Here is a 25,640-nt window from a genome sequence, read left to right as displayed (position 1 = left end):
ATCATTTCTCTGAGAAAGTCTCTCTCGTTTTCTTTAGCACCTTTAAAAAATGTATGAGGAAAAAGGCAAATTAAAATTCTAAATGTGAGAAAGATTTCTTTTTTTTTTTTTCCTTCCCTGAAAAACCTCAAAGAGATATGGTTTGTCAATAGGCAAATCCAGGAGTTGGTAGAAAGACAAAAATAAATGATAGTCCTTAAACTTAAAAGTAATAAAAGAAAACCAAAATCTTCTGAAGTAAAAACAGGCAGTGTGAGACAGTGGGGAAAAAGCCTTAGAATAAAGAAAACCAGAATTCAAAGTTCTCCTTATAAAATGTAATGGGCATAAAACCTCTTCAGTTCCCTGGGCAACACTCTAAAACAGTCAATTGCAGAACAGCTGTCATCACATTGGCAAATATGAAATGAAAATGAAATCAGAGTGTCACACTAAAAAGAAAAAAAGTTTTAACAAAAAGGATAGGAGACATATGGAACTCTGGGACTGAAAATTAATTTCTCACTCCTCCACAACACTATATGTTCTATGAAAATATTTATTCAATAAAGTCTGGAAGCATTTATAAGTTCCTTCTTTGTCCTAGGAATAAATATAAAAATTAAATGGTCCCGGCCCTCAAGATACTTACAGTCTACTGAAAAATACAACAGTAAATGCAAAAAAATTTGAGAGAAAGAAAATATTTCTGATGATACTCAAAAATGTTATTAAAATGCTCATAATTATAAAAAAATAATATTTTTCTGACAATAAGTAGAGAATCATATTATGTTCAAATCACAAAGGACCTCAGAGATAATCTAGTTCTGCCTGATACTTACTTCCATTTTGATGAGATAGAAAATTGAGGCCCAAAGGGACTGAACATCTTCCCCTAATTTATAAAACTAAGTCATTGTTAAAGGACATAATTTAGGAAATACAATGAAATTCCTGGGCAAGTGGATTTATATATAATAGATAAATATAAATGGTATGTGGGGAAAAAACAACTCTCCTTTGAGGGTTTCAAAAAATGTTTTTTAAAAAAGGGGAGGAAACAAAGACTTTTGAAGTCACTGTTTGGGATAACCTTAAGTTATTTTCTACAGCAATTCAAGAATTTCTGCTACTCCAATTAGGGACTGGCTAGTGACATTAAAGAATTTAAATGGCCAAAGACTTATATTCACAAATTTGTGCAACATCAAGTTTATTTATATGTACAAAGAAATTTTCTCAATAAAATTTGGTATAATAGCCTTAGATATCCATCTGGGAAACTGTTACTTGTGACATTAAATGTCTTCTACACATGACAATAAAAAAGCTGTAAATATCAGTTTCATTTCGTTACTGAATGTGAATATTCTTGAAACAGCTGATTATTTTGTTTGGATGGGAACTATTATCAAATGGTATTGTTCTCAGATATCTTTGCTGATTATAGATATAATTTAGTTAATCTGCAAAGTCAAGCTTTAGGTATGAAAAATTAAACTTTACAAATTAAAGCAGAACTCTAATTTAGAAAAAAGAAAGGTGATAAATGCCAATTTTAGAATTTTTAAGTTATCCTCAAATTAAAATGAATATTGCACTAATGTGAATAATCATTGATCATTTTGAAGCATTGTAAAGGCCATTGGGGGCTTAGAAGATAGTGATATTACTATTAACAGTTCTTTTTGGATCTGGTTTGTATTTTAAAAATAAAGCCCAAACCAGCCTTTGTGTTTTAAAAAGCGAAAAGATACAGAGTACTTTAGAGATGCTGACTACCTAGACAATCGATCACAATACAGTCTGTGCTTAAACATCCTATTAAAATGCTAGAAAAGATGCCAAAGGTGCTTTCATTCATCTTGTTAATAAAAAGTGGTATAGCCAAACAATGTAGAGAAACATTGGACATGAAATCGAAAGCTGTATTTTCAAATCCAATAATACATTGCGTGTCCTTGAGAAATTTAATTATTTAAAATGTCATCACATCCTTATTTCAATCCTTCTTTTATAAAGTAGTGATAATAATACCCCTAACCAAGCTCAAATGGCTCTGAGCAGTTTTGAAAGCCTTGAAGCATTATAGAACTGTAGACTATTAATGAGAAACTTTATTAGTTTCTTTGCTGTGCCCCTTTAATAGGAATACATCAACACGTACATGGTTGGGGGAGACATTACAATAAAAGTGGTTTGAGCTCAGGGCTTCAAAAGCACTACTTCCTTTTTTTTTTTTTTGGCTGAAGCAATTGGGGTTAAGTGACTTGCCCAGGTCACATAACTAGGAAGTGTTAAGTGTCTGAGGTCAAATTGAACTCAGGTCTCCTGACTTCAGAGCTAGTGCTCTATCCACTGTGCCACCTAGCTGCCCCAAAAGCATCACTTCTGATCATGATAATCATTCTTGGAAGTCTCTTCTAGAGACTGCTCTTGACTGGAGGAAGACATGATTAAGATAAAAGAAAAACTGTCTGAGAAAACTGGTAAAAATGATAGCATCTTTTCCTTTTAGAATTGTTTCCTCTTCACCAAATAGAAAAGGGCATTCTCTGATGTAAACTAAAAGACAAATCAGAAGTTTATTCTAAAAATTTTATGTCAAGATAGGAGGTTCTTTGATTTTGTCTGTTCAAGCTTGCTTCAATTATTATACAAAGGACAATGAGATCTATAGCCTATTATTGTGTATATAATTAGGATGCAAGCTTTTCTTACTGTTGTTCTTGTTTGACCAAGTAGATGTTTCTTCCAGGTGGATAGTTAAACAAGATGATTACACTAATTTCAACCTCATTTTCTCATAAAATAAATCAGACAGCTGCATAAGACTTATAGTATCAGAAGAGTTGACTTTTGGTATGTTAAATAAAAACAAGTCTGAACAAGGCAGACAAACTGAAGCCACAACTCCCAAGCTTATCCTGAGATTTATGGTAACTTTCAGTCAAAAAAGTTATTACTTGTGCTGGGCTTGAAGCCAAGAATAGATGTGTTTGAATCTTGCCTCTGATACTTTCTGTGTAATCCTGGGCAAGTAACCTAACCTCCTCATGTCTCACTTCCTTCCTTTGTACAATCATGGGCTTGGATTCAGTGGTCTCTGAGAGCCTTCAGTCTCTCCTTCATATCTTTGTTTCAATAGACAATTCGTTGTGTTCTAATATAGAAAATGTAGCCCATTGCTTCCCCCTCCGTTTGCTACACCTTGACCCCTTGCAGCTCTAAATCTATGGTTTTATGACCATACTTAAATATATAACTAAATCTTAATTGCACTTTTGTTTTGAAATATTAGCAATGCAATCAGTAAATCATAAAGCTGAATGATTTGTGCCAGTGTTCATTAATGCACTATTCTATGACAAATCTGTTCCTTTTAAAAATCAAAAAGGAATCTTATTTGTATAAACTACAAAATAATTATTTATGTTCCTTTAGAACTGAAACAGCATGAATTTAAAAAAAAAAAAAAGGCACTAAAAGGCCATATCACATCCCAGCCAGTAGATGAGGTAAGGATCAAGTCAAAACAACAGGGCCTTCCTGCCTAATCTTCTAGGACCTATGAGAATGAACACAAACTCGGCCTAAAGTGATTCTATAAAAAGGCCATTGCCACTCTTCATAATGAAGAAACTAATAAAATCATTGGTAATCAGCACACTGTAGACTAATGTACATTGTTAGAATATGAGGAGGCAGCATGATGGAGTGGACAGACAATCAGGAAGAGGAACATTTGAATCCCATCTCAGAATCTTTCAAGCTGTGTGAACCTGAGTAAGTCAGCTTTTGTTTCCTTGTCTAAAAAATGCAAAGTATGTAAAATGTAAAATCAGAGCATGTGCCTTAGAAAAAGATTTTCAGGACCAAACTTCTTTTTTTTAAGTAAGTAAATTGCTTTAAAAACCTTGTAGTGTTAGTTCATATTAAAAATTAGTACTACATTAAAGGTTTTTTCTCTTAAATAGACTAAATAGTCATTCTATCACATTACTATCACTATCACTCAGTTTATCAAATTATTTATCATAGCAAATTTGGCCAGGCTGAGGAGTTATCACACATTCCAAATTAGTCAAATCCTAAATCAGCGAAATTGTAAGAAAATAATTTCAGGAATAACTACTGCTTTTCAAGACATTTTTAAAGAATTGCACGTATTTAATCTATATCAGATTGCTTGCTGTCTTAGAGAGAAGGGAGGTAAGGAAGAGAGGGAGAAAATTTTAAAACATAAAGTCTTATAAAAATGAATGTGAAAAACCATCTTTACATCTACAAAAGAAAAATAAAAAATATTGAAAAATTTAAAAAGAAATAAAAGTTTTAAAAAATTAACATGAAGGGGCAGCTAGGTGGCGCAGTGGATACAGCACTAGCCCTGAAGTCAGGAGGACCTAAGTTCAAATCTGATCTCAGACACTTAACACTTCCTAGCTGCGTGATCCTTAACTCCAACTGACTTAGCAAAAAAATTAAAAAAAAAAAAAATTAACATGAAAAGAGACAGGCTTTTGTAGAAAACCAGACCTTTTACTCCTAAAGTCGTTTACTTCAAAGAAATCTGTTGGTTAGGAAAACTTCCACACATTAAAAGATCATTCCTTTGAGTATCATATCCCTGAATTTAAGTCTCTGTCAACTTATCAGCTTTAGAAGTATGAACAACAAAGTGAGTTGTACTTATCTTCTTTCTACTTATGTTTTCCAATTTTATAAACTCTGATGCTTGTCTCCCTCAGGCATTCATTTATTCATATTCAAGATTTTAAAAATCTGTTCTCATGCAGAAATCCTATGCTTTATTTTCTTTTTATTATTCTTTAGGGAACTCTTACTTAAATGGCTATTGTTTAAATGGCAACTGGGAATGACAGAAAATTGAAAAGGCTTGGAAAAGTTACTGAATTTTAGTATTCTTAGGGAAAATTATTCTAAAACATCTTACCGGTGATATATCCTTCTAAAGCCTTTGGCACCAATGATTTAGCAACTCTCAAGTCCTCGAGTGAACATTTGCCTGTTTCCAGGCCAAAAGACATTCCCATCCGTTTCAATACTTCTATATCATCATGGATCTCAAAAGTATTGTCAAAATTAAAAAGATACTCGAACCTGTATCAGAGAAAAGGTTTACTTCAGATTTTTTTATGTATGAGATTTATTTTCATTGTGTACATTATACAAAGCAAAAGAAATATAAATTTTTGAGAATAGAAACAATTCTGTTAAAATTCTCAGTTGTAAGAGTCATTCAAGTGATGTTCATGAAACCAACACCTCTGAGGGGCACAAATGATTCAGTTCTCCATATAAAACAACTTTCCTGTAAGAAAAAATAGTAAAGCATGTGCTCATTAAGCATAAAAACTTAATAAGCTTTTGTTTTTTAAAAAACTCATAAGGCTGAATTATGCTTGGGTTTTACTTATTCCAAACCCAGTATATATAATCATTTGTAAAGGCTATACTCTATTACAAAAATAAAAAATAAAAATAGTGAGAACAGTGGTAATAATTTTGCTCTTTTATTTTTCAATTTAATCTAGTGTGAGTTGTTCTTTAACTAATTAAACACTTTTTTGGGTACTTTGTGCTTTTTGTTTTCAAAAGCCAAGTGTTGAGTGCCCCATAAATAGGAACATATCAAATATCTATAAATCAATTCTTCTACTTATGTACTCCTTCACAAGTTAGCCGATTATCTACTTTTGGGTCAATATTTTTCTTAGTTCTTATAATTAATAGTATTATCATGTGCACGCACAGGCTATTTTTCTTTGTTCTCTCTTTGGGGCACAGATGATGAGCAGGACAGTTTTTGTAAAAAGGCTTGAATGAAGGCATTGAATCATTTTAGTTCTTTGTGTGTAAGAGACCACACTCTCCAAACATCATTACCACCAACAGAGGTAACTTGGACAACCACAACCTTAATATAGAAAATCTCCAGCAAAGATTAATTCTGTAGGCATCATCAAAAGTCCTGAGTACAATCTATTTTCAAAGGACATTAATAGTGGTTGGCACATAGCAGGTGACCTGAACATAAACATTTATTATAACATAATCACACATTTAGATGACACTTCCAATCATAGGAGTCAAATAAATGCCGATTGGGAAAAATTAGCATAAACTGTTGTGTTCAAATAATATGAGGTAAATATTTTGGAAGAAAGACAAAAACAAAATAAAAAAAAAACAAATGGAGAGTAGAACAATATAAAAATTTAACAGTGCATACTTTCTATACTTATTATCACTGAAAATGCTTTCTTGCTAATTTAGGGGAAAACATATTGGGTAAAAAAAAAGCAGCCACTAATGTAATTGAATGACATAGTTTTGAGGCTTATGTTATATTAACAAGCTTTAAGAGCTTTCTGAACATTGTTCCAAACTCTGAAGAGTCATTCTTAAAAGGCTACTAATATGTATGAAAATCTTGATAACTGTAGAGAAGGTAAAATAAAGTCTAAAATTTTCTTAGGTCCATAGTTTTCAAAGTTTCTGACATCTCCTTCATTCTCAAATACACTACAAAGAGCAACAAATGAAACATTTTATAGGGCATAATGTACAGATATAGATATTATCTGTCAGAGATATAGATATTATCTGTCAGTGATATAGATATTATCTATCAGTGGTAAGTAGAATGCTAATATCTTTCAAAACACAACAATGGTTTTCTTGACTTACTGAAGAGAGGATAATTTCTAATAGATCATTTTAATTTTTCCAAGTATGTGAAATGCCATTTAAAGTATGTCCATATTAGGGACAGAATTGTATACTGACTCTTATAAGCCCTGCAACTTCAGGAAATCAACATACACAGAACAAAAGTCCTCAACCTGCATATGTGCTTTAGCTTAATGTGAAACTTCTCAAACCATATCACATATAACCATGTGAGAAATAAAAACAAGGTTAATTTGAAATGTGCAAAAACACCAGGGTGACTGGAAAGAATCCAGCTTGATAATTCAATAGAAAGATCCTAAAGGAAACTTGCTAAGCATTTTAGCACTGCTTTATAGCGAGACAAAACTGTGTAAATTGTAATGATTCCATTTCTGTCATTTTTACTAAATTGATTCTAAAAAGGTTAATCTTGAACAATCAAGATTCAAGGAAGAAGATTCTATGTATGTGGTTTCTCCTAGATTTAGCATATTTCCAAAGATCATATCAATGAATATGATATAGAAGTAATGTATGTACTCACATAAATTTGGGGGGATTTAAATACTACAGTATAAACTCTAGTAATCAAATACCAGAATATACTACAATATATTCTCAGGCAATATATCAAGTAATTATTTTGTTACTGATGCCCTTAAGGTTCTTCTCTTTTTAGAAATTCTATTCCAGGTATCTGGCACAAAGAATAAGAACACAGCAGAGGTCAAGGAAATCCAAGGATTAAGAAAAGTAACAAGAAAGACAACTCTGAGATATCACTACACACCTGTCAGATTGGCTAAGATGACAGGAAAAAATAATGATGAATGTTGGAGGGGATGCGGGAAAACGGGGACACTGATGCATTGTTGGTGGAGTTGTGAACGAATCCAGCCATTCTGGAGAGCGATCTGGAATTATGCCCAAAAAGTTATCAAACTGTGCATACCCTTTGATGCAGCAGTGTTTCTATTGGGCTTATACCCCAAAGAGATACTAAAAAAGGGAAGGGGACCTGTATGTGCCAAAATGTTTGTAGCAGCCCTGTTTGTAGTGGCTAGAAACTGGAAAATGAATGGATGCCCATCAATTGGAGAATGGCTGGATAAATTGTGGTATATGAATGTTATGGAATATTATTGCTCTGTAAGGAATGACCAGCAGGATGAATACAGAGAGGCTTGGAGAGACCTACATGGACTGATGCTAAGTGAGATGACCAGAACCAGGAGATCATTATACACTTCTATAACGATATTGTATGAGGATGTATTCTGATGGAAGTGGATTTCTCTGACAAAGAGACTTAACTGAGTTTCATTGGAGAAATGATGGACAGAAACAGCTACACCCAAAGAAGGAATACTGGGAAATGAATGTGAACTATTTGCATTTTTGATTTTCTTCCCGAGTTATTTTTACCTTCTGAATCCAATTCTCCCTGTGCAGCGGGAGAACTGTTCGGTTCTGCAAATATGTATTGTATCTAGGATATACTGCAACATATTTAACATATATAGGACTGCTTGCCATCTTGGGGGGGGGAGGAGGGAGGGAAGGGAAAAAACGAAACATAAGTGATTGCAAGGGATAATGTCGTGTAAAAATTATCCTGGCATGGATTCTGTCAATACAAAGTTATTATTAAATAAAATAAAATCAAATAAATAAATAAATAAATAAATAAATCTCTTAAGTGGAAAAAAAAAAAAAAAAGAAAAGTAACAAGAAGAAAGAATGGTAAGGCCCATGGACATTTTTGCTGTGTCCAAAATGACCCTTAGGCCACAGGCTGGAATACCAGTGATTTACATTATACTGACACCAGGGAAAATGAACTGAGATTTTAAAAATTAGAACAGTAGTCTATCAGATTCAATCAAATACAATTAGACAAGCATTTGTTAAATGCCTCCTATGTTTTAGGCATTTGTTGATAGCTAGTAGGAAAAGAAAAAACAAAAACAAAAAATTTTTTATCTTCAGGGATAATCTACCTCCCATCTTCACAATCAATGATTTTCATGCAATAGAACTGCATTCACTTAATATGAAAGTATAAAATATACATGTCTTAATAGTATCAAACAATCAGAGACCGGAAAAGATTAAACACAGACCTGATTAGGACTGATAAGGAAAATCAGCTATAACATCACTAAATACAAATGTCCCTAGGAGAGTGCTTATGACAGGAGCCCATAGCCTTCCTGGGCAGGCAGACCATTTCTTTTCTGGTTCATTTTAATCGCTAAGGAGTTTTTCCCCACTTTGAGCTGAGATTTGTTACCACTGCTCCTACTTCTGCTTTCTGGGGCCAAACACAACAAATTTAATGCTCTTTTCAAAAGACAGGCCTTTCAAGTCTCTGAAGCCAGCTACCAGGCCCCTTCATTCTCCTCTCCAGGATAATCACCGCAACAGTTTTAGTCTTCACCCAGCATGTTTCTCAAGATTTCTCACCAGCCTACTAATTTTTTGCACCTGTTCATTTTGATCTCCTTCCTAAAACGTGATGCCTGAGATAAGCACAATGATCCCAGGATGGTCTGACCTGGGTGGATGACCAGCAAACCTGTCTTTCTCATGTGCTTGGCCTATGAGGTCCTCCTGGAGCCTTCTCACACTTTCCTGGCTGCTCAATCCTTCTGCGGCTTCACAGAAGTGGCAGTCTACTACGAGTCTCGATAGAGACATAAAGTAGTATAAAGACACGTTTCTATCACAACACAATCAAAGCCTCTCCTCTATTTACTATGTGATTTGTGCTGGACACTCTCGCAAGCTGAACTGCCAGCATTCAAATTCTTTGGCAGAGAGGGCACCTCCAGAGCCCAAAGGCCGACCTGAAAGTCCATTTTATGGAATGGAGTTTGTGGGGAGCTTTCCTGGCACAAGGCACACGCTCCCCAGAGGTCAGAAGGGCTCGCTCAAGAAGAGTGCTGCTGTTGATGGTGGAGAAGCCAGCACGCGCCTGTCCAGCCTGGCATGCCCATACCCAAGAGGGCTGTGCTCTCCAAGAGAGCAGAAGCGCTGCAGCCCAGAGGGGGCTCCCGCCCAAATGTTCTAACAGGCTACTGGTGCCCTTTTGGGCTCATCCTGAGGTCACCCTGTGACAAAGCCATAATCAAACACAAACATCATGATGTCATTGGTTCCCTTTAGCTATCAAGGACAGAAAACGATGTGATTTTCTAAATGCTCATCTTGTATCCCATGATAAAGATGGAGAACTAGAGGAGGCTGCATAAGCAGCAGTATGATGCAACCTGCCATCACTGCTGTGGGCAATGTCCTGTGTCATCAGTGGGCATGAGGCTCCAACACAATCTGAATATGCACCGGCTTCCCCAAATGAAACCCACTACCCTTTTATTCACACTTACTTGTCACTTGAGATGCTGCAGTCTATGACAGTTCTTTTGCTTGTATTGACAATTATAAAAGGTAGCTGTATTGTAGAGTTCAGAGCTGGCGGGCCCTGGTTCTGCTGTTCATTCTGTCGATTCCTTTGTACTAGATTTTTAAAAGCTATTTGCTATACAAAGTAAGAATGACAGTCAAGAAATGTGATTAACTTCATGTGATTTAGAATATACTTAAAATCAGACAGTTAATTTAGATCATCAGTTCTTTAAGATACCTACACTGATATACTTCTAACAAGAACAACTTACAAGAAGAATTTATTAGAGAAGAATAACTCAGTGTCCATATTTCCACGAGGAAAAATGAATTCTAAAAATTGTTTTAGTCACATTGTGATTTTAAAAGGAGGTCACAAAATCTAAATTCTTTTGAAAACTTAATAACATTAAGTTAAACAGTCATTAAACACTTAATATAGCACCTATTACATGTCAGCTACTATGCTAAGCTAGATGCCATGGAAGACAGAGCACTGGGTCTGGAGTCAGAAAGAATTGAGTTCAAATTCGTCCTCAGACACTTCCTAGCTTTATGACGACCCTGGACAAGTACTTAACTTCTATCATTGTGAAATGGGGATAATAATAGCACTTACCTTTCAAGGTTTTTGTGAAAACCAAATGAGATAATATTTGTAAAATGCTTATCATAGTGCTGGGCATATGATAGACCCTTAATAAATGATGAGATACAAAAAAAGGTAAAAGACTTCATGCTCTCAATGAGTTCTTAATCTAAATGGGAGACAACATGCAAATAACCATGTACAAAAAAAGCTATATAATTATATAATGTCTTCAACCATTTACTAATATATATATATTAGCTGGCATATTGTACTGCATAAAGAGTTTTGGTTGACTGATCCCAATATTATGTACTTTGCTAGTTGTATCATGTTATAGACATATCTAATAAAAAGAACTGGTCTAATGATATACATGTATTTTGCTGTAATGTGTACTACATGTACCATTTGGAACATGCATAAATTTACAAGCAAAAATAGCCAAACATGGTTGGGAAACAGAAGTCTGAGGGTTAAAAAAAAAAAAAAAGTACCATCTTATGGGTTGTTTCTTGATATGACCATATCATGAGGGTGGTTAAGATCACCTCACCTTTTAAGTGAGGACAGTGGCTGATCCCCACACTTCTGATGATCTTTCTCAGAACAACAACAAAAATCCAGTAAGTATATTTAATTTTCCTCTCCCCTGCTGCTCACGGCCACAGGTACCAGACTTGTATCCTCTTCCTCACTCCTAATCTCACTGGAATGATTTAGATTTAGATTTTGTGGAAATAAGAATATCTGTGCTACCTAGATCATGGGTTTGTTAAAGATACTTTGTAAACTGTAGGATACCAAATAAATTAGACTTTTATATTATTACTAGTCTATCGATTGCAGTGGAAATAAAAAAAAAAAAAAAACAAAAACAAGAAAAAGCAACAATGGGAACTTTTTTCCAATTTGGCCCAATGTAGCAGAATATCTAATAGATAGATTGCACAAGACAAGAGATCTTTCCTAAGACCAATTGCCATCCATTCTATTTAGCATAAATCAGCAAAAGCCTGACCAAGGCCATATCCTTAAAATAGCACCTTAAAGGTAAGTTATAAGGTTAAAAATAGTCAATTTTAAACAATTTTGAGTGATAGATTTGAAATGACAAGTGTGATTTTAATGTTTTGAGTTACTTCCAGTAAGACAATACCAAAGCCAATCCTTGATGTACTATGGAAGGCATTTGGAGACAATAAGAAGGTAAACAAAAATTACAGATAACTGTGCTAAGATATATGAATGGCTATAAGATATAAGACTTAATAAGAACTGAAATGAAATGAAAAAAAAATGAAAATTAAGGTGAGAAGTGGGAAAGACAGCAGCTTAAGAACTCTTGGCACATCATGTGTACCAAGAGAAAGAAGAGACAAATTAGAGGCAAGAATATATCTATCTCTTGCTAGAATATAAATACTGAAGTGAATTAAGTAATGATCAAATGAAATATCTCCCAAGATTTTAGAATAAGATTTAATTCATAAACTCATTACTTATCCTGATCTTCACTAAGGTTTTATTATCGTAACATGAGCCATTTAGTAACAACTAAATGTGACTTTTCCCCTTCAACTGTTTTCTATTTTTATCTATTCCTTTATTTTGCTTTTTCTCTTTTTGTTATGTTCTTTCTTCAGACATAAAACCAAGAAGGTAAAATGAGTGAGAATCATTTGAAATATTAATCAAATTCCTGTAGAATTACATTTACCTATGCCATACATATTAGATTTTTAAAAAGCAGAAAATAAACAAAAAGCTGCTTTCAGTAAGATTGTTTCTTTCATTTGTGAGGATAATTGAGTGGGTGGTAGAAAGAGAACCAGATCTGGAGTCAAGAGACCCAAGTACAAGCCTTGTGTGACAATGGGCTAGTCATTTAATATTTGTGACTCTTTTCTCATCTTAAAAACTTAGCAATAATATTTATTCTTCTCTATCTCACAGATTTATTGTGAGAAAAGTATTTTATAAAATTGAAAGGACTACAATAAGGTATTATTACTATGATAAAGTCAGTAAATTATAAGGAGAAATCAAACAGATAAAGAATATTTTAATCATATAGAAAAATAAATGATTAAATCAAGTAATTTAAGCCTGATTTACAGATTTTTCTACATTTTAACATTTTTTGCAACCAATAATGGCTAAGAATTTCTGCTGAGAAAGAGAAGTCTTAAAGCTCTTTTTGAAGTTTATCTGATTGTAGAGAAAAATGGCATTATTGTACTGTTCAAAGTGCATTTTTTACACCAATTATAATAATCAAAAGCAAAAAAAGGTTACTCAGGCCAACCTCCTGGTGACTCTCTAACTCACATGGTTTATACAAAGATTCTATTATGTTCAAAAAGCATCCAAAACCTATTGGTGATCCAAAACAATTACAAGTACAAGGATCCTTATTTAAATGCTAAATTGCTTTTTCTTAAACAGAAATGAACTTTAAGTTCTGATACTTCTATGCCAGAGTCAGGGAACTCTTCTATGACTCTGTACAGAGTCTTAAACTGTAACTAGTATCAAGGAGCTTCACAGTGGTTTATATCCAGAATGACAGCAGGGATTGGTAAAACATTTACATTTCTGTATAAGTCATTCATAGAGTGAACAGATTCCTTTAAGAAAAAAGCAAGTATGCATTTTGTTTTCTTTCTCATTTTTAAAAAAAAATTTTGATCTGATTTTTCTTGTGCAGTGTAAAATTGTAGAAATATTTATATAAAAAATGCACAGGTTTAACATATACTGGATTATTTGCTATTTAGGGGAAGGAGGGAAAAGAAGGGAGAAAAAAATTGTAACAAAGTTTTGCAAGAGTCAATGTTGAAAACTATCTATGCATATGTTTTGAAAATAATAAGCTTTATTTTAAAAAAAAAAAAAAAAAGCAAGATACATTTCAAGAAGGAGAATCATTTCCAGAGGCCAAGAGGCAAAAGCAGGTTGAAGCCAGAGTGGAGTTGAAATGCCCCTGAGAGACCACTGCTGCTCAACATAACTCCATTCCCTATGCATCTGTAAGGTAACAATTATGAGTGTTCTACAGAGTAAGGCAAGTCAGTGGAAAGAGAACACACATACACACATAAGAATGGACATATCACACCTATGTACCTGCAATAGAAGCTCCTGTAGCTGAGCCCTCTTCTGCTTTATCCGCTCTATTCTCCGTTGCTTCTCTATCTTTAAAACATAGAATACATAAAACATCAATGTAAAGAGACTAAAGAATAAGCATGTGCCTCAGCTTCCTTACTTGTCCCCTTTTCTGTGACAGCAAGAACTTTCTTTTAATAAACAATTCATTTTAATAATGGCCTATCACTCTCTTTCTTGATAACACATGAGCAGGCAGGACAGAATAGTACTTGTCATCAATAAATCTTTAAAGGTATTGCTAAAATTTTAGTAGCTAGTAGAGTATAACATGTCCAATAGCATGATGGCTGAATAAAATGACATAAAAATTAGCTCCATTAGCAAAACTGGTAATAAAGATGAAACTGTCTCTATCATTTAATCTAAGAACCAATACTATGTGACAAATCCCCCCATTTGCAGACAAGATCCTCTTTTCAAACTTGTCTTAGAACAGGTAAGGAAGGTCTTCATGAAGAAGCTGGGGTTTTTTGTTTGTTTTAAAGAAAAATATGCTACAAAATCAAGAAAAGTTCAGAGCAAATATTCTCTTCTTTTAATTTGTACATGTCATTCTTTGTTCCTATATACAGAAAGGTTGAATACACATTTTTAGATTTGCTAGGGAAAATGAGCTGAGAGAAACATGAAATCAATCTTTACCTCAACAGCTATATCATTCGCTCAAATTATCTATATTTATGGTCATTAGAGTAAAATATCCCAACATGCCATGACAAAGTTTAATTCAGGAAGGATTTTCTTAAGCTTCTGCTTTAATAATAGGGCATAACTAGAATAAATAGATGTTTTATATTTTAAATGTGTTACAGGATAATTTTAGCTTTTTATAGGTATGGGTTTCAAAAAATTCAGACAAGACCTATGTTATCCCTTAAGACTAAAAAGGAAGTAGGTTCAAGAAAAGAAAGAGGGTCACTAAAGCATCTCTTAAAATGCACAGAACAGAAGGAAGTTCAGAAGGAAACAGATAAGTAGAACAGTTTTGAAAGTAACATGCTGAATTTTATACAGAACTTTTGTTTTTCTTTTCTATTTTATATGTGGAAATTTTCATTTTTTGGATATTCATTAAATTTTTAAATACTGCTAATAAGAAATAGGAAATACTTTAAAATATTCTCAAAATTAGTAATTATCAGATCATATTATTATTTTTTTTTTAATATTTTGCTACTTTGAATTTCTTTTGTCCCTTCAAAATGGTCTTCTAAAATACTCTCTCTTCTTTCAAGATTCAGTTCAACATGAACTTCCCCTTCTATCTGAACCTCAACTGCTAGGGCCCTACCTCTTAAACTACTCTGTATTCATCTGCATTTATTCTTTCTATAATTTCCACATATGTTTATACATATCTGCTTTCTTCCCAATCAAAATTATAACATTCTTGTGAATAGGGGTTTTGTCCATGTATTGTATTTTTATTTTTGGCATCTAATATAGTGACTAGAATATGTCCTTAATAAATGTCAGGTGACTGATTTCTAAATACTGATTTTTTAAACTAAAAATTTATGGTAGTAAATTAATAAGTATAATGTTGACTTAAGATTTGCAAAATCCTTTACAAATGTGAGGTAATTTTATCCATACTTAGAAAGGAGGTGCTATTTTCTTTATTTATATATGAATACTATTTATTCAACAAGTTATAGCTTATTTTCTCTACTGTCTATAAAAAAATTGATGAAAACAAATCAATTTGTAGAGGGCCAGCAACATGCAGATCTGCTAAAAAGCTACGCAGGGGTTAACATATTCTCTAGTCAGCTGTGGATTGATTTGCAGCAGGCTCACCATTCTTTCATGACTAAGGTTGAGAATAGGATGAGCTGACCTGATAGGTACCAAGAAGTACTGCTGACACAAGTATGCAATCAATCTGGGCGTCTTCTATGTGGACATGTAGCATGTCTAATATAAACATAAGATGGCCTTGGCAAGGAATGCCTGTATATGGAATCATACATCACAGACTAGACAATTTTATAATTGTGTTGCCATTAACAGATAGGTACTATTAGTTTTTCCTTAATGTTAATGCCTACCTAGAATGTAACCATGGAATATAAACTAATTAACTTAGAGATATCTGGTGCTATTGATATTGATATTGAGTATATGAACCCTCACTCTTAGATCAATAAATAGAGTTCATTGATAAAGCTCTCGCCTGTCCTATATCATACTTTCTCCTCAATGAGGCCCTTGAGCTGGTCTCATCAATTGATAATTCTTTATTGCCCAACTATACTTTCAATTATACTTATCTACTGGTTTTTCTTACATAGCTTTTAGAATTCAATATAAAATACTAAATAATTGTGAAAATAATACAATGTATAAAGAAAATATAGATAATAAAAATATATTTTAAAATTAGATGAAAATTATTCTTTCACAAATTAAATAAGAAAATATAAAGTGATTTGGTTTAAAAATAAATAATCTTGCTCTTACCTCTAAATTCTGACATTCCTGGGCTGAATTTGTAGGAAGCCCAATCCATTTTATTTCTTTTTTTTCCTTTGAAATTATGTTCATTGCCATTAGCACATTGAGGGCATCATAAACTCTTCGCCTAATATTCTTCTGATCATAAGCCTGCTAAAAAAGATTTCATTAAGCCAGGAAATTTAAATGAAGGCAGAATTTTTATTTATGATATGACACTGACAAAAGAGAAAGAAATCTGTGAAAAATTATAATGGAGGACAACAAAACTCATAGCACTATGATAAAATTATGAAGTATTGTATTTTTATTTGTGAAAACTGTAAATAGGAAATAAAAAGTTTGAAAAATAATGGTATAAAGGAAAAATTGTTCAACATACACCCACCGTTCACAGTAGCACTTTTTGTGGTGGCAAAGAACTGGAAACAAAGTAGATACCAATCAACTGAGAACCAGCTGAACAAACTGTGATACATAAATGCAATGAAATGTTACTGTGCTGTAAGAAAAGACACATGAAAAATTCACAGAAGCATGGAAGATTTATGTGATCTGATATAAAATGAAGCAAGAAGAACCAGGAAAAAATATTACATGCAATGACTATAATCCATATATAAATAGAACAGAAGAACTGAAACTGAACACTGTAGAATTAAAATAGCTAAGAGATAGGAATGGAATATTACATATGTTATTAGACATGCTTGATGTGTTGGTTGATTTTACTGAATTACTGTTCCCCCCTCATTCCTTTTAAATCTTTGTTTTAAATGGTTGCTCACTGAGTAGAAGAAATGGGAAGAATACATCCAGAAATAAAGGAGTTACAAATATGAAAACATATTTGTAAATTTTTTCTTTTTAAAGAAAGCAGGCTTGATTATGGATAAGAAGGAAATAAGCCACTCATTTTGGGGGAGCATCATTAATTCTCTCAAGATTATTACTTAGTGGATGGGAAAAATCAGTTTATTGAATGGATTTCACAAGATATCTAGCTAATGAGAAATCTGTTCCTTTTGTATTTGCAGATTAGGCCCAACAACTAAAGCATATACACCTGCTGTATGAATGCGAAATAATTTCTCCAGACATCACCTTAAAAAAAATACTAGTGATGGCAAAAGTCAAATTTCTGGGTCAAAGGCTATGAATTTGTACCTCTAGGTTCTGGTGAAGTACTGGATAATATTATTATTCTCTTCAGTGGGAGTTAGTATATATGGAGTAGAAAAAGAAAAAAAAAATCATGGACTGGTTAACAGAAATGATAAATCTTACTAAAGTCTTTGGAAAAAAAAAAAAAAAACAACTCTTTCCTAAAGTGTAGAATCAGATTATTTTTAATGATAAATAAGACAAGCAGTTTATTAATGTTAAATGTAAGATTAGACACATAAACATTCACAATGATATCACTGTAATCTCAATATATACTAGTGGAAAGCAGTAGATTTATTTATTTATTATATATTCAGATGTCCTTTCATTTTATCAATGAATATAGAGAGTATATAATTCTATAATTAAACCAGTCTAAAACTTGAGAACAATGAAATTTATAAGTTTTATGGCATAGTATGGTAACATTTAATACTACAAAAATTATGGCCTTTTTATTTTCACCAAAAGAGATACTAATGTGCAAGTTTAGCTAGTAAACATGGAAATTATTTTTAAAATAATTTTAACAGTAAAAATTTTATTTATAAGGAAAGATCTCAAATAAATATAATCATTTGAGGGCATTATAATTTGTTTATTTTGTTAAGTAAAGGCAAGGTATTATAAACTATAGATTAAAATTGGGTAGACTGTTATAAATTTGTAGTTAACTTTAAAAGGAAGTTTATGGGAAATTAAGTGTTTCTTCTATACCTGCCAAGAGCCAATCACAATAATAATTTTTTCTATAAGCAATAAATATTAATGAGAGGAAGTATTTCTTTCATCTTTTAAATCATTTTAGGGCATTAGTTTACAATTATACAACATTGACTAATAAAAACATACATCTAGAAAGGAAGTTAGGTAAGCTTTGGTAGAAAGCTGTTTAAATGCTAAAAAGTAGATACCGCTACCACTGAATTTCTTTAGGCCAAATCATCTTTGAAAGGTGACTCAGGGTTGAGAAAACCTTTGACTAAAGATTGAATGAAGTGAACTTTGAAAGCTGTCTCACAAGATGGAGACAGTGTTCTAAGAATGAGTAAAGGTCGAAGTTGGCTGTGCCCCAGGCCCAAGTCTCTTTCTCCAGAGTTCAGGTGGTTTACAAAGAATGGGACCACATAGGCCTTTTCTTTTTGAGACTAAGTCGGGGCCATCTTGGCATCGAAACTCCCATATAAGGTAATTTAGTAATCCTAAAGATGTGGTTGGGTTAAAAGTTGTTTTTCCTCATTTATGACTTATAATGTGAGGTCATTTGAATTGAATCTGACTAATCAGGGCAAAAGCCCAGCCTATAGGAGGTATTAACCCAGGGCCCTATATAATCCTGGTCTGTTAACTAGGCCCTGTCTCTCCTTGTCCAATTGCTTGTGGGGAAAGAGCTGCCCTTTCTCATGAGATCATAATAAAATTCCTTTCTGCTTTTACCTTGAGAAATCTCCTGGATTTATTTGATTTATTTGAGCTGATGGTCTTGTCCCACACAGTTTATGGGGCTCATCCAGGATCACATGACCCGGTAAGTGGGTGGAGTCTGAGTTAGCAGGACCACACCCTGCCTTGCTTTAGGCAGCCTGTGAACTTCTGGATCCTTTCTGCTTCCGAGGTCAAGTAACCCAAAGAGAAAGGACTCAGGGCAACACAAAAGTCAGTAAAGCCACACAAATTCGAGTGGTTGGGATTGGATGGCGGTCAGTCAAGCAACTTTTGTGCACAGGATGCCAAAGCATAAGTGTGACCTGGAAGACCCTTAAGTCGAGGGTTACAGACTCTGGAGGGGTGCTCTGGGCAGGATAGGCTTTTTGGGGCTGGAGGTGGGATGTGGGAGACTTAAAAGTCTTGTCAAATATTCAAAATGGGAAGGCTCAGCCAAAAGTCTCCCTCCACAGAAAATGATTAAATATTGTTGCTCTGCATGGAGAGAGCGCTCCAGGGGCTAAATGAGTATGTCCAACTTAAATCTGTCTCTAAAATTGGTTTCTGTGTGTGTCTCTGCTTTGTATTTTGTGTTCTGTATTCAAAGCTGAGTGAGAGCTGTGGAGTCAGCCTTTGTTGCTGGTTTGGAAAAGATCAGGCTGCCTTGGAAAGATTAAGATCTTTAACTGATATATACAGAAAAGTTAGTGAGAAAGTTTAATATGTATGAATGAGAAGAGCACAAACCGAAAGGAATAGAGAATTTGAGAGCTTTTGGGAAAATGAAAAAGCAGTGTGCTATCAACTTTAAAAAAAAATGTGAATGAAATTGAGAACAATACAGCCTCCCCCAGAAGAACATCTGCACTCCCTGGGAAAGACTCTGTTCCCACACATTATGCACCTTTTGGATGCAAAATCTACATTCACTGGGAAAGACTCTTTTCCCACACCCTATCTCAAGTACGTTCCTTTAGGATGCAAAACCCAAATTGTTTTGTTTCTGTATAAGAGTAAGCTCTGAGAAAATGTCTCTTGGCAATTCTTTGACATTGCCCACTAAGAGAACATCTTGGTGTCTCTCTCTTTAATAAAGTGCCTTTTATCATAGCCTTTTGTGTAGCGCTTCTAGCTGTGAACCCACCCTAACTTTGGTGTTCTGGAGAACTAGGAGACCAACCCATTTTCCTGCCACGATCCATACCTCATCATTTGGTGGCCCTGTTCGGGGATGTCTTGTTACTGAGGTAAGAAGCCCACCATAATTTCTTCTATAGCAAGGGGCATCTGTGGTTCCCCAGGGATTATAACCTAAGCTGCTGACAGACTCGGGGACTCTAGTCGAGGAAATTAGTCGCCCATAGGACACTGTGGGGACGAAATCCTGTTTTTTTTGTTTGGATGAACTGTCTTCTTCCAAGAGGGCCTTTTGTTGACACCTTTCTTGAGACGATTAGAAAGGTTATGCTATAGAATTGCAAAGTTGTTCGGGCTTGTGGCAAAAATGGGTCAGCTTTTCTCTTCCATCCCTAGAGATTCTCCATTGGGCTATCTCCTGAGAAATAGGAACAAATTTGGCTTAAAAGACTTAAAGTTGAAAAGGCTCGTCCATTTTTGTAATACTGTCTGGCCTCACTATAAGTTAGACAACCATGAGGCATGGCCAGTTAATATTTCTATCAATTTCACTACTATTAGAGAATTGGACTTGTTTTGCAAGAAACAAGAGAAATGGATGGAAATTCCTTATGTCCAGGCCTTCATGGCCCTTTTCCAGAATCCTGAATCACGGTTAACTTGCAGGATGTTGCTGGCTAAGTCTATTGTGAAATAGAGCTGATTGGAGAAAGAAGCTGATTATCTGAATGACTCTCTCCTTCCTACTCCTTTGGAGGTGCAGGGGACGTCTTCCCGGTCTCGAGGTCCTCCGCAGGCCGTTCCTAATTCACCTCCAAAGCCACCTCCTTCTCCTCCTCCCCCTCCTCCTCCAGCTGCTCTGGCCCCAAGCTTCCACCCTCCTACCCCTCCCCCAGAGTCTGATCACCTCATAGCTGTGGCTTGGAACTCTGCGTCAGGGACCTCTTCTAAACTTTGCCCCCTAAGGGAAGCAACCAGCCCTGGAGGAGGGGGAAGAGAGGGGAAACACTTAAGAGTGCAGGTGCCTTTCTCCATGTTGGATCTTTGCCAGATTAAGGAGAAACTGGGCAGGTATTCTGAGGATCCTACTAAGTTCACTGAGGGGTTTAGAGCTGTTACTCTCCAGTACGATCTTTCCTGGGGAAATGTTAACATTCTTCTACTTGTACCATAGAAGAGAAAAAGAGGATCTGGTACCTGGCCCAGAAGTGTGGAGACGAGTTGGCCATCACCTCCCCTGGTAGATATCAGGCAAGGGCTACAGCAGTGCTGTTGCAGACCCCGGGTGGAACTATGAGGAGGGGAGTGGGGATAGAAACAAAAGGGATCATTTCCTAACCTGCCTCGTTGAGGGTATGAAAAAGGGGATTAAAAAGCAGGTGAATTACGATAAGCTGAGAGAAATCACCCAAGCAGCTGACGAGAATCCTGCTTTATTTCAGGGGTTCCTAATAGAAGCCATTAGGAAATATACTAACCTAGATCCAGCTTCCTCAGAGGGGACTGCTGTCCTCGGCATGCATTTTATCAGTCAGTCTTCCTCAGATATCAGATGGGAGCTGCAGAAATTGGAACTAGGGCCCCAGACTCCCAGAATCAATTAGTGGAAATCGCCTTTGGGGTATTTAACAACAGGGATCGGGAGGAGGACTGAAAAGTCAGAGCAAGGAACAGAGAGCACAGCACCCCCAGTCTCTAGCTGTTGCTATTTCCAAGGGTCCCCAAAGCTTGTGCTTTAGGTGCAATCAGCCTGGTCATTGGGCAAGAAATTGTCCTCGGAAGAGCCAGCCTCCAGGCCCTTACCCCAGATACAGATGGGAAGGACACCAGAAGAGCAACCGCCTAGAGAAGGGGAGGACCATGGCCTCCAGCCTCGCCCTCCAGGCCTCTCCAGGCAGGGACTGACGAGGCTCTGGGTTTGGCCATGGCCCCCTACCTCCATCAGCGAAGCAGAGACCAGGGTGACCTTGGACATAGGAGGTATGCCAGTCTCTTTCCTCTTTGACACTGGGGCTTCTTTCTCTGTTCTGATCGAGCACTAAGGTACTACTCTCCCCTCCCCCATAAGGTGATGGGCATTGAAGGGAAACTTAGACATTGTTTGGAAACCCTCCCCCTGCCTTGTCGGTTTGGATCTATTGTTTCCACATTCATTTTTAATTATCCCTTCCTACCCCAGCCCATTGATAGGTAGAGACTTGATGATCAAACTGGGAGCCCAATTCTCTCTGGTGAGGCCCCAGATAATCTCTGTGCACTCCTCTCCAGATCCCCCCATATTCCCTGTGAAATCTGGGGGGGGGGGGAGGAAATACTCTTCTGTGGGACCAGGGCGTCGCTGGGAGAGCCATGCATGCCAGTCCAGCCCTGTCAGATTAAGAGATCCTAGTGTATTTCCTCGAAGGCGCCAATACCCAATTAAGCGGGAAGATTGGATAGGGCTGCAGCCTTTGATTGACAAGTTCCTTAAATTCAAACTCCTGATTCCCTGCCACTCCCCTTGTAATACTCCGATTCTTCCTGTCAGAAAGCCCGATGGAGATTACTGGCTAGTGCAGGATCTGAGGGCGATAAATGAAGCGGTGTCCCGATCCATCCCATAGTGGCCAACCCATATACAATTCTCACACAAATTCCAGGGAATAACACAATGGTTTTCCATCCTGGACCTTAAAGATGCCTTTTTCTGTATCCCTCTGCATGAGGACTCGAGATTCCTTTTTGCCTTTGAATGGGCTAAGCCAGGGGAACTTCCTCATCAGCTAACTTGGACTGTTTTGCCCCAGGGCTTTCGGGACAGCCCACATTTATTCGGCCAAATCCTAGCTAAAGGTCTGCAGGTCCTTACTCTGTCCGGCAGCAGTCTTATACAATATGTGGATGATATACTACTTTGCAGCCAGACCAGAGAGGAGTCTCTGACATCGGCCACAAAGACCTTAAACTTTCTAGCCTCGAGGGGGTACAGGGTCTCTCTACCAAAGGCCTACATTACCCTCGTCAGTCAAATATTTGGGTCACAATCTCACCCCCACCTCTCGGAGGAAACAGGTTATTTTAAGCCTCCCAGAACCGGCCTCAAAAAAGCAGCTGAGAATCTTTCTCGGCATGGCCGGTTTCTGCAGGCTATTCCTAATTTTGGGATTATTGCTAGGCCCTTCTATGATTCTATTCAAGGTCCTGATAACCTTCCTCTTGAATGGGGACCCCGGAGCAAGTCAAAGCTTTTAAAACCCTGAAACTGACCTCTGCTCCTGCTCTTGCCCTGCCTAACTTACAGAAACCTTTCACTCTATATGGAGATGAGAGGCGTAGATAGGCGTTGGGAATCCTTACTCAGCTTCTAGGGCCCAACCCCAGACCTGTGGCTTATTTTTCAAAGAAGCTGGACTCGGTCTCCCTAGGATGGCTTTCCTGTCTTAGAGCAGTGGCTGCCACAGCCCTCCAAACTGACCCTGGGTCAGCCATTAGACATTTTGACCCCACACAGAGTCCAAAGCATTTTAGAAGCCAAAGGGCATCAGTGGCTCTCAAGTAGGAGGCTTACTAAGTACCAGGTTCTGCTGGATACCCCTGACCTGTCCCTACAAGTCTGTCACACTTTAAATTCTGCCACTCTCCTCCCTGACGTCTCTCAATTGGAAAAGATTGTCCATAACTATGAGGAAGTTATAGACTCTGTCTACTCTAGCAGACCTGACTTAAAGGACACCCCTCTTGAGACAGGGTATGGTTCACAGATGGGTCCAGCTTTCTTGAGAATGGGAAGAGAAAGGTGGGCTATACTGCGATGTCTCTTCACAGCACCTTGGAGGCCAAGCCATTGCCTCCTGGCACCTTTGCACAGAAATCGGAGCTCATAGCATTAACCAGAGCATTAGAACTTGGGAAAGGGATGAGAGTCAACATCTACACTGACTCCAAATATGCTTTCCATATTTTACATGCTCATGGAGCTATTTGGAAAGAAAGGGGCTTGTTGACAGCAAAAAAGCTCTCTCATTAAACATGTGGGAGAAATTATGCATCTATTGCAAGCTGCAACCTAGAGAGGTCTCGGTCTTATTCTGTAAAGGGCACCAGAGGGGAGATTCATTTCAGGCCAAGGGAAACAGGCTGGCAGACCTAGCTGCTAAGTCTGCTGCCCTTTCACCTTTAATTCCCCAACTGCCTGAGTCTTTTGTTCCTTCCTAGAGCACACAGGAAAAGGCTCTTGCAGCCTTTCTCCATCCGGTGGGTTTCAAACACCCTCAGACCACCTCTTAATCCCGGAGGCAAGTCAGTGGAAACTGATCTCTGCTCTCCAGCAGGCCATGCACCTGGGGAGAAATGCTCTCCATTCCCTAATGAAACGCATTTTCACGGGCCACGAGCTGGGAGAAACAATCAAACAGGTGTGCCAGGCCTGCCCAATCTGTGTCCAAGTAAATCCTGAGGGAGCTGTTAAGCCCCCACCTCTCCTGAAGCCAGTCCAGAGGAGAGGCACATACCCTGGCAAGGATTGGCAGCTAGACTTCACACATATGCCCCTTTGTAGAGGTTTTAAGTTGCTTTTGGTATTTGTTGATACTAACCTCCCAATTGATAGAATGCTCTGCGACTTCACTCATCCATGGGGCCAAGCAACCAGGAGACTGCTTCAGAATCTAACCTCAGGTACTGTCTGTGCACCTAAGGGATATGCCTTCCTTTGCAAAGTAAGTTCCCCATCCCCCTCCAGTACCTCTCAGAGGCCTATAAAGAAAAATGCCTCTGATTGGAACCCACTCCCACCTGTGATTCTCTCCACCCAGTGCTTAACGCCCTTCAAACACTATGGGTCTTGCACCTTGGGCCACTTGATTACCCCTTTCACTGTATACAATGCCAGTGCCCCAGATGCAGCGCCCATTCCTCTCAGGAGACATAAGCAGGGATTTTGGGAGAACACTCCGTGGTACTTGAAGAAAGGGGCTGGGATACTATTTCCTTGGGTTGGATATTTAGAGCATGAAAGCGTTCTCTCCAACCTGATGGCCATAATCCACCAGTTTGCCAACGAAATGGCTCATTCATTGAGGGAGATTTAGGAATCTCTTGACTTGTTGGCTAATATGGTTTTGTTATGCCACAGTTCTCTTTAACTGTCCTGACTCAGTTTCCCTTGTCTCAGTTTCCTTAACTGTTCCGTCTCAATCTCTTTAGTTGTAAATCCCCCTCTGACCCAGTAAGACTGAGGACTATTTGCTCTAAGGTTATAAATTAGCAAGATAAACAAGAGAGTAGACCTCCTGACTCTTTTGTGTCCTCAAGAATTTACAATATCCCTCTAAAATATTCCAAGATATTTCACTGATATCTTTACTTCTTTGTATTCAGACATCCAGTCTCTGGGTTTTTAGAATTTGTGGCCTCCCCCATCCTGATAGAGGTTTTCCCTCACTTCTTACCCCTTCCTTTGTTTAGAGAAAAGGTATTTAAGAAGTTGGGGTTTCTCCATTCATTGGGGCTGGTGGCTGGATGCTGGACACTGGATTCTTTGGGAAGAGTCTCCTCCAGCCCTGGAATCAACATGGATTCCTTGGTCCCAGTATATCTTTATCTCTGTCTGACTGGATAATTT

At 36.8% G+C, this 25,640-nt stretch overlaps 1 protein-coding gene across 6 annotated transcripts in view; it reads right to left on the bottom strand.

Annotated features, from left to right (window-relative positions):
* Positions 1 to 25,640, bottom strand: part of TFDP2 (transcription factor Dp-2) — a 165,625-nt gene that overhangs the window by 8,399 nt on the left and 131,586 nt on the right. For 5 of the 6 annotated variants that reach the window (XM_051983346.1, XM_051983349.1, XM_051983350.1 and 2 more), the window contains 4 exons: positions 16,316 to 16,462; positions 13,808 to 13,876; positions 10,071 to 10,222; positions 4,940 to 5,106 (listed from right to left, as the gene is read on the bottom strand). In XM_051983346.1, coding sequence (XP_051839306.1) covers positions 4,940 to 5,106; positions 10,071 to 10,222; positions 13,808 to 13,876; positions 16,316 to 16,462 — 535 coding nt within the window. The remainder of the gene's footprint in view (positions 1 to 4,939; positions 5,107 to 10,070; positions 10,223 to 13,807; positions 13,877 to 16,315; positions 16,463 to 25,640) is intronic. The other variant, XM_051983348.1, reaches the window with a different exon arrangement.

Source organism: Antechinus flavipes, chromosome 3 (assembly GCF_016432865.1).
Source record: "Antechinus flavipes isolate AdamAnt ecotype Samford, QLD, Australia chromosome 3, AdamAnt_v2, whole genome shotgun sequence".
In the NCBI taxonomy this organism is placed as follows: Eukaryota; Metazoa; Chordata; class Mammalia; order Dasyuromorphia; family Dasyuridae; genus Antechinus; species Antechinus flavipes.
The sequence above is the reverse complement of the archived record's forward strand: the minus strand, read 5'-3'. Positions and strand labels throughout refer to the sequence as shown.